Genomic DNA, 9,303 nt, shown 5'->3' on the forward strand with positions numbered 1-9,303 from the left:
ATGCTGCAAGACGGAGGCTGCCAGAAGCGTAGTCTTCGACAGGATTAGCTATCCCCCTCTTATTCTGGCATTCTGCAGTTCAGTCCACCGATATGGCCTCCTTACACATATATCCATGCATATGTAGTGTAGTTCCTTGCTTGCGAGTACTTTGGATGAGTACTCACGGTTGCTTTCTCCCCCCTTTTTTCCCCTTTCCTTTCTTTCTGGTTGTCGCAACCAGATGCTGGAGTCCAGGAGTCAGACGCCACCGTCGACGACGACCCCTACTACACCGGAGGTGCCTACTACTACGTGCTGCCCGCTGACGACGACCAGGAGTAGTTTGGAGGATCCCAGGCAGGAGGCCTGCGCCTCTTTCGATCTGTATCCCAGTTTGTGCTAGCCTTCTTAAGGCAAACTTGTTTAACTTATGTCTGTAGTCAGATATTGTTGCTTTCGCTGACTCGTCTATGATCGAGCACTTGTATTCGAGCCCTCGAGGCCCCTGGCTTGTATTATGATGCTTGTATGACTTATTTATGTTTTTAGAGTTGTGTTGTGATATCTTCCCGTGAGTCCCTGATCTTGATCGTACACGTTTGCGTGCATGATTAGTGTACGATTGAATCGGGGGCGTCACACCGACCCCCTCCGACATCGAGGTGAGACCAGCCAAATATCCATGTATATCTTGTGTTGCTCAAATAGGATATGTGGTTGCCCAAGTGGCCGTTCATGTTCAGTTTACACCTCCGAGTGGCCTATGTTCTGCCGGAGTGTTGATTAATTTTCGTTCCGGCAAATTTCAGGCGCTCGATATGTCCTTTTTTAGCAAAGGTCATGCCGGATTTTTCCGTGAATTCTGGCATGACTTGTGTTAGAATATGTAGGAAATATCGAGTGGCCTGGATTTTCTTAAAAAATAATGATCTAATTTAGGTTTTTTAGTACATATATTTAATTGTACAAGTTTAATCTTTGAATTATGAACGTAGGAAATGTCGTACTCGGACGACGACAGTCTTCCGGGGGAGTGCAGCTGGTGCCACGACGATCGAGGTATGTGCGACAGGTTCGTTGAGCTGAACGAAGATCGGAGCTTCAGCATTAAGCTCGAGGAGACCTTCGATGTTGAAACGGTACACAACAACGATAAGTGTTTTTTTTTGTAATTAAGCATGACTTCAACTATTTCAACGTCTAATTTTCATCTTTTACAATTCGACTAGCTTATCCCATGCCATGCAAGACGCTATGTCTTGGAGAGGATGGGTTTTTGAAGACCATGAAAATTTTCAAACAAAGAAAATACACCTAAGGACCTATCGTGATATCGTTTTTAAAGTAAATCTGTACAATTCTCATAGTGTAACCCATTTTGATTGCCAAAATTGGAAAGCACTTTGCAAAATGTATGGTTTTTATGAGGGTAAGATTGTCACCATGGATTTTGATGATCCTGACATCGAGCAAGACAATATGGACATTTGGGTCCTTGTTGATACGCTTCTGATTCTACCGCAATGTGAGTTTCTCAAACATAGTCATTAACTAATTTATATTGTTTATTTCAAAATAGTTGACATCTTATTTTCATTGACAGCTTATTTTGAATCTTCAAAGAATGTGTAGAAGATGGTAGACAAAACCCACTACACTGATGGCTCCGAATTAACTTATAAGGAGAAAAGTCATCTGATTGCTTATTGTACTTATCTTGAGAATTACAATACCTATTACCGAACTCCTCCAAACTATGGTGAATATGTGCCACTAGTGCACATGTTGAACCACGGTAACTTATGAGTTTCCTGATCTCCATCAACAAAATCCATAAATCATCTGCCTCAATCAAACAAAAATTTATGAGTTGTTTAGCACTCACTAAGTTTATTTATGGTATGACCACTTCTTGTCAAATATATCTATTGGCGACTACCTAATCCTTAGTTAACCGGATTTATCCTGTTTCAGCCAGTCCCTCACTCCCGTCTTGATTGATCCACCCACTCCTATGTTTTGCTTCCCTTTCTGACTCAACTGAAATCTTAAAAAAGATCAGGAAAATGAAGAATAGGAAATGCAAAGTTTTTCTAAACGATATATAGACACAAAACATTTTAAACGGAGGAATCTCCGAGAGAAAGAAACAGAGGGCACAGCGGCCTGCAGCACACTTGTTTGTAAACTCTGTCCAGTCCACTAGAATACAGATTGAGATCTCCATCGCCAACGGCGGCAAAGCAGGCAGCTTTCCTCTCCTCCTCTCCTCCACGAAGGAAGATTCCCCGCCCCAAGATGGCCGGCGACCTGCGCCACCGTCGCCCCGCGGGGGCTGCTGACGCCGGCGGGGAGGATGAGGGGGGCGGAGGAGCGGAGGCGGCGGCCAAGGCGGGCCCGCCGTCCGGCGGCGAGGAGGCGGGGCGGGGGCGGAAGGAGGCGCTGGGGTGGCTGGAGTGGAGCCGCGGGTGGATGGGCGTCGTGGGGGAGTTCTTCTTCCAGCGGATCGCCGCCAGCCACCTCGCCAACCCGCTCGAGCTGCCCCCGCTCGACGGCGTCTCCATAATCGTCACCGGCGCCACCAGCGGCATCGGCCTCGAGATCGCAAGGTCCCTCCTTCACCCCTTCGTTTCCATCCCCACTTGCCACTCTTCTCGCCCACCCTCGCAGAAACGAACAAATAAACCATGGATGGGGCTGAATTTGGCGTCCAGAGATCGGAATTCTTGGCTTTTCAACTACTCTAGATGGGATCTTTTTTAACTGTTCATCCTACTCAGGTGGTGACTTGGTTTTAGATCGTCTAGTTTCAGAAACTAGATAATTGGTAGTACAGTACTAAGTTGACTTGAGTGTGACTTGGTGTTCGCTTGGTACTAAGGTTGGCAGGTTTTATTAAAAAAAAGGGAAAATCCTAGGCCAATTCTGAAGAAAAGGGTAGACTTGGTAAGTTCACCAATTGTTTGGCCATGTGGAGGATAACTGAACAATCATGGCTTGATTTGGTGAACATCAAGAATATTTAGCTAGTATAGTGTGGCACGGTTCTTCTCTTTTATGCACATGCTAGTGAATAAAGTGGTTAACTCATAGTTCCCCTTGTACATGACATGAGATTGGAGCAAATACTTCACAAGCTGGCTTTACTGAACCTGTCAAATAATTATCCGGGTCCTAATAAGAGGCCTTCTTCTGAAACTAATATTGAGCATACATCTGGCTTCATCATCAAACCAGACAACTCGCACAAGCAGGGGCCCATCTTGTGATGGCAGTTAGGAGACCCAAGGTGGCGCGTGAGCTGATACAAAAATGGCAGAATGAACAAACAGAAGTTTCCATGCCACTTAACATTGAGGTAATTATGAAGGCTATACACTGTGGATTACTTGTTAGTGAATTGATGGTTCTGAATGTGTTGAATTTATTATACTGTATCACTGATTGTGTTTCATGACATTTTACCACTTTGTTATTCCTCATTTGACACATGGACATAAATTTAGAGTTTCTGATTTCTGTTGGCTTTAGTTGAGTTCCACGTAATTTTTTAAGCAGTACACTACCTATGTATATTTTCGCATTTAGCATCCTTAATCAGTTGGAAAGGAAATATGTTGCACGTGCATATCTTAATTATTAAAGACATTGCATGATTTTACTGCAGACTGTTTGACACTGTTTTGAATATTACTCTGAAGGTAATGGAGCTTGACCTGATCTCCCTTGACTCGGTTGCAAGATTTGCTGATACTTGGAATGCTCGTATGGCACCCCTACACGTATTGATCAACAATGCTGGCATTTTCACCATAGGAGGTGTGTATGTAACCTGATTCTTTTGATTTTAGCCTTTTAAAATGATCCGACCCATGTGCTGCACAGTGAAGTATTTAAACTGCATCACCTTTCCCTTCCCTGTAGAGCCTCAGCGTTTTACGAAGGATGGATATGAAGAACACATGCAAGTGAACCATCTTGCGCCAGCTTTACTGGCAATGTTGCTTCTACCTTCCCTTATTAGAGGCTCTCCAAGCAGAATTATAAACGTCAATTCAGTTGTGAGTTTTTAATAATTACCAGTCCCTTCTACTAGTAGGTGTATGTTAAGAACCGACGGTGGATTGTCACCAAGTGCAGTTTTCTATTATTAGGACCACCTTCTACAATGTAGTTAATCTGATATTTACGCTAATATAAACATTAAGGAAAAAGTCTACTTATTTCAATTTTTGAATCACTGTCCTAATGTCAATTGGGAGTAAGCTATGTTGCAACATTGTGTGTACACTTCCAGCGTCTAACAGGCCTGTGTTCGATTTCAGATGCACACTATAGGTTTCGTCGATGCTGAAGATATGAACCTTACATCTGGAAAGCACAAGTACAGAAGTTGGTTGGGATACTCAAATAGCAAGTTAGCACAGGTATGCTAGTCCTGCTTCATTGCAAGTGGAACATCACTGTTTAAGCCTTTTATATGCATGTTGTTTCATGTTACTTTGGTCTGAGTTGTTCTCATTTCACACTCAGGTAAAATTTAGCAGCATATTTCATAAGAGAATTCCTGCAGAGGCTGGTGTCCATACTGTCTGTGCCTCTCCTGGGATTGTCCACACAAATGTTGTGAGTGCCAACCCCCACTCCCGTCTCCAATTTCATTCATATCAGTTTGTCATGTGATCTATTTTGTTTCAGAAGGTGAAACCGAGAAGTATGTTTACCTATTTAATGTTGTGTATATTACTCTGCATTTGAAGAAGATGAAAACGACCAACATGTCATAAGATGTTTACCGACACGGGAAAACATCTGCATTGTAGAAACATAGAAATGATTAGATAATATTCCCAGCTTAGCAATTGCATACAATGACCGATTAAAAGAAACACACCGACGGTGCATCACAGAATGTATGTCGTGAGAAGATTGGTTCACATCTATTCCGAGTATCATGTCCCCTGCCCTAACGGACAGTTGCTATTGCTAATTCTTATCAATCATGATCCCTTCACGATACAGTTATTGATCATTCTCGTTATGTCTCTTTATCCGTGGATATTGACTTAATCGCCCATGGCATGACACAGGCACGGGACCTCCCTAAGATTCTTGTAGCTGGGTATCGTCTCATTCCATACTTCATATTTGATCCTCAAGAAGGCAGGTTCCTCAATCTTTGCTCATCGCCTGCTCACAGCTAAACAATCCCCACATCTTCTGACATACTTCATTTCCAATCCAATGCAGGTTCAAGAAGTACATTGTTTGCAGCATCTGATCCCCAAGTTCCGGAATACTGCGAGACGTTGAAGTCTGAAGACTGGCCTGTTTGTGCTTGCATCAACTACGACTGTAATCCGATGAATGCCTCTGAAGAAGCACACAACCTCGAAACATCGCAGCTTGTTTGGGAGAAGACCCTCGAGATGATCGGCCTCCCATCAGATGCCCTGGAGAAGCTCATCGAAGGGGAACCCGTTCAGTGCCGGTATGGTCAACAGAAGGCTGAATAGGAAGGAGAATAGGCAGGCTATCTCAAAACACATGATCATGATCAGCCATTCAGGCTGATCCAATTTGCTGTTAATTTGCTAGTTTGGAGGTGGTACTTACATAGTCAGGGTACCTTTGTATTTTAGCACATTTGGTTAAGTTCTTACCAAAAAAGTGGAGGACAACAAACTTGGAAGTGTGCTTGTTCAGAGTAATAGAAGTACCTTCTATGGCAGAAGAGCTGTAGAGTTTTGAGTTAAAAAACACTTTTTTTGTCATTGCTGTACTGCTTGGGCATTATAAGTGAACCTTTTCCACTTATTATATCAGTAACTTATTTATCTTCTTGAAATGATGTAACAAGATAAACACAAATCTTCTCAATGAAAGAACACAAATGTTCTACATGACATATTTTATTTTCTTCAAAGATCAGCTATGCAAGTGCTCACATGTTCAACTTTATATAAACAAAACAGGTACTGCCAAATGCATCACACAAGTACTTGTAGGTAGAAACTCAAGAAACAGACCAGTGCAATTCCATACATAACACTCATACAAGAGGTATGGTAGCACTGAATATATTTTCCAAGCAAGAGGGTTAAGATCCAGATTAATTACAGGTATCACCTCTCTATGGGACAAGTGACCCCAAAACAACAGGCTAAACACAATAACTGCAATTGCGAGCTTCCTTTCATCTCAGGGACCTGACAAACGTTCTGACTTGCCAATGGGCGAATGGCAGCGCAAGTCGAGCATCCCAGGGTCGGCGCGCCTAAGCATTCGGCGGCCAAAGCTTTGGATCTTGAGTTGTGTCCATGGCGGTTGGGGGCAACCAGTGCCACATCGCCATTCCAGGGAATGCAGCGGGTATCGGAGCTCCTTTGTTGGCTGGGACTTGATAGGGTGGTGCAAATGGAGGGTAGACGGCAGGGTGGAATGCAGCTGGATAAGGCATATGAGGAGCAAATCCTGTAGGAGCAGCACTTGCTGCTTTGAGTTGTTGCTCCAGCCTTTCCTTTTCTGCCTTCAGGCTCAACTTCTCATCTCGGAGCTCATTCTTCTCCACCTGGAAAATAATAAAGCCACTTGTAAAGAAAACCCACAAAGTTTATCTGATCTAACATTCTCAGATGGCAGGAGGCAATGTCAGTGAATTGGTGAAAGATGGCACATCTAGTAACTTAATTGGTGGTCAGCCAATTGTTGCACATAATTCAAACTGGGCACAGCGAAGAATGCATGAGAACAAGTTTGCCATTTTAATTCCGGTACTGAGAACTGAGGGGAGAAAAGGCTCATGGATTTTCATGACAGCCACAAACAAGTGTGTGGATGGCGTCAAGCATTTCAAAGTCCAACAATAAGATGCAAAGTGATGCGGGAACAAAGGTACCTTAAGGTCCTTGATTGTCTCTCGAAGATTCGAATTTGATTCCTTCAGCTTTTCGGTCTCACCTCTGAGCTGTGTCAACATACGCGTTGCATCGCTCAAGATACTTGCTTTATCCAACTTAGCGTTCTTCCCAGAATTGCTAGCCGAACATTCTTCAAGACCACTGTGCTTGCCAGAATTCATAACGGAACATAATTCAAGAAACCTGCAATCGGATAAAAAATCACAGTTGATACAGACATGGAATGAAAGAATATATGTTTGCACGTATATGCATCTTTTCCTTTTCCTACATGGAAGAGGTGCTTTAGGAGTATCTACTGCCAGATGCCCATACCTGTCATTCAGTTTATCCCTCCGCATTTTCTCGCGGCAAGCCTTTGACTTTGGACCAGATGAAGATGGTTCATCTCTGGCCCTGCACGAAATCAAATTATTATTATGTTAGTATTGCAGATCCAATATGGTGTTGACTCAGGAAATAAATCAGCAAAGAAAATGCATAGTGTGTTACAAAATCATTTCAATAGTGTTAATGGCACCAGTGGCATGCATAATGTGTCACACCATGCTTAGAATATAATAGAAAAAAAAAGAGAAGGATTATGCAACCAGGTACTACTCAGAATGATCAGTAATGATTAACAATTCACATGCTCTTAAGTCCACTATATCCTCTGTTATGCCAGTAAAGACTGAACATGGAAAGCACTATCGTCTATCAGTACTGAGTAAACAGCAAGGAAATGGAATACCACCAAGAAACAAAATTCAGAGGAATCTTTCCATGGTTAAGCAATAAAGATGCTACTACTTTTTGTAAAGAAATATGAGAAGTGCAAGACTGGCACCTTTTCCCCAAATTAGAGTGCCCAAGACCAGAGTCACCTCCGCTGACATCCTCAATCCCAAGTCTGTCAAATAAACATCAGTCATGTACAATACAATCAGAAAAAAAAATCAAGGGCAGTGTATCGTCTCAACCGCTCAAGTATGCAGCAAAAGAAAATGCCACTCGTATTTTAAATGGTGCGTGCTTCAAAACAAACCAACAGCTGGGATCATCATATCTTAAAGGATTGTGCACATCGCTCCCATGTACACACTGGGCAAGGAGTCCAGGAAGGTCACATCACTCCAGTCTACATGGTAAATAATGGGCAAGAAGAGCCCTGGAAGGCTGCATAGCATTCAGTGCACAATTGTCCATTGCTAAAAGAAGAAGGGCACGGCAGAATCACTAGTCACTAAGCGGCGCTCATATGCCCTGAGATCTACAGATCTGTGCCACGGGTTAACCAGTTTCTTACAGGTATTATCACAACATCACCTATGACCGAAATTGCATCGCAGCAGTTCTTAAAGCCTTTGAGCCACAGAATTCCCGCAGGGAATTACAGAGAAGAGCGAATTCCGCCAAGCTCTCATCAACCAGGGCTGCAGACTATATAGGAGATCGCGGAGACCAGCATAAGCGCGAGCCGCGTGGCCGCGCGGATGAGATGCGGCAAGAACCGCGCCGCCCGGGGCCAATAAAGAAACCCACGGCGACAGCGACCTCGAGGGTGCTACAAAATCCTCCGCGCGCGAAGGCTAACGCGATAATAAGCAGCAGAATAAAAAGAGGAGATTTGGCTCTCTGCCGCGGCGGGCGGGCGGGCGTCCGTACCCTCCGTCGCAGAAGGCGGCGAGGCCCTCCCCGCCGTCGCCGGCGCCCCCGATGAGGAACTCGTCGACGGGGTCGCCGCCGCCGTCCATCATCGCGGCGGCCGTGGCTCCGGGCCGCCCGAGGGATCCGCCGCCGTGCCTGGCTAGGGTTCGTTCGCGGGGGAGGCTGGCTGCTGGGGAGGGGAGGGGATGGTGAGGTCTGCCTGCGGTTTCTTGCAGATCGCACCCTGGACGCGCTCTTGTTGCGGCGGAGAGGGGTGCGTTTGTGATTTGGGATTTGCCTGAGGTTTTATCCGAGTAGCGAGTGGAGAAGAAGAACTGGTGGCGTGCGATGGCTCGGGCCGTTGGGCTGCCTGCCGTGTGGGCCCCGATCGTTATCGCCTTGCTTGTTTCCACGTGCCCCATGTGGTCCATTTTGGTCGATGATTTCACGCAATTTTGGTATGTTGCACCTCCGAGCTTTAAATGGTCACTCTTTTGACTTGTTTTTCAGGCAATTTTTGTGTGTCATCTATACCTCCCCCCCTCTCTCTCTCTCTCTCTCTCTATATATATATATATATATATATATATATATATATATATATATATATATATATATATAGTGTTACTATTCACCACCCAGGGTGCAGAATACGTTATTCTTCACCTGAGGTAATCTTACGATCATTTCATAATTAAATTATGTTTGGAATTCAAATAGTTACATTCCTATTGATTCATTACGTAAAATTTGACATAAGAAAATAAAAATA

General features: G+C 44.2%; 2 protein-coding genes across 3 annotated transcripts; one reads left to right on the forward strand and one right to left on the reverse strand.

The window, feature by feature from the left end:
* Positions 1-2,147: 2,147 nt before the first annotated feature.
* On the forward strand, positions 2,148-5,825 carry LOC119319586 (dehydrogenase/reductase SDR family member FEY-like). 2 transcript variants are annotated; one of them, XM_037594040.1, is made up of 8 exons: positions 2,148-2,591; positions 3,220-3,340; positions 3,684-3,801; positions 3,907-4,043; positions 4,308-4,409; positions 4,516-4,608; positions 5,073-5,149; positions 5,233-5,404. In XM_037594040.1, the coding sequence occupies exons 1-8, from the start codon at positions 2,281-2,283 to the stop codon at positions 5,261-5,263; spliced, it is 990 nt and encodes a 329-aa protein (XP_037449937.1). In that variant the 5' UTR covers positions 2,148-2,280; the 3' UTR covers positions 5,264-5,404. The 2 variants fall into 2 exon arrangements, with proteins under 2 accessions (XP_037449937.1, XP_037449936.1); XM_037594039.1 differs by having other exon boundaries at positions 2,152-2,591; positions 5,073-5,145; positions 5,233-5,825.
* Positions 5,826-5,902: 77 nt separating this feature from the next.
* LOC119319588 (transcription factor ILR3-like) lies at positions 5,903-8,764 on the reverse strand. Its single transcript, XM_037594041.1, has 5 exons — positions 8,550-8,764; positions 7,732-7,794; positions 7,218-7,298; positions 6,881-7,085; positions 5,903-6,553 (listed from the first exon to the last, which is right to left on the reverse strand). The coding sequence occupies exons 1-5, from the start codon at positions 8,639-8,641 to the stop codon at positions 6,260-6,262; spliced, it is 735 nt and encodes a 244-aa protein (XP_037449938.1). The 5' UTR covers positions 8,642-8,764; the 3' UTR covers positions 5,903-6,259.
* Positions 8,765-9,303: the final 539 nt, after the last annotated feature.

The sequence above is a fragment of the Triticum dicoccoides genome, chromosome 6A, assembly GCF_002162155.2.
Source record: "Triticum dicoccoides isolate Atlit2015 ecotype Zavitan chromosome 6A, WEW_v2.0, whole genome shotgun sequence".
Lineage (NCBI taxonomy): Eukaryota > Viridiplantae > Streptophyta > Magnoliopsida > Poales > Poaceae > Triticum > Triticum dicoccoides.

Excerpts from the sequence above, each read along its gene's own strand:
- LOC119319588 (XM_037594041.1), bottom strand. The coding sequence starts at position 8,641 with ATGATGGACGGCGGCGGCGACCCCGTCGACGAGTTCCTCATCGGGGGC. Across the intron at positions 7,795-8,549 it reads GCCGCCTTCTGCGACGGAGG|ACTTGGGATTGAGGATGTCA; the intron begins GTACGGACGCCC and ends TTTATTTGACAG. Across the intron at positions 6,554-6,880 it reads AGACAATCAAGGACCTTAAG|GTGGAGAAGAATGAGCTCCG; the intron begins GTACCTTTGTTC and ends ATTATTTTCCAG.
- LOC119319586 (XM_037594039.1), top strand. The coding sequence starts at position 2,281 with ATGGCCGGCGACCTGCGCCACCGTCGCCCCGCGGGGGCTGCTGACGCC. Across the intron at positions 2,592-3,219 it reads ATCGGCCTCGAGATCGCAAG|ACAACTCGCACAAGCAGGGG; the intron begins GTCCCTCCTTCA and ends TCATCAAACCAG. Across the intron at positions 4,410-4,515 it reads CAAATAGCAAGTTAGCACAG|GTAAAATTTAGCAGCATATT; the intron begins GTATGCTAGTCC and ends TTTCACACTCAG.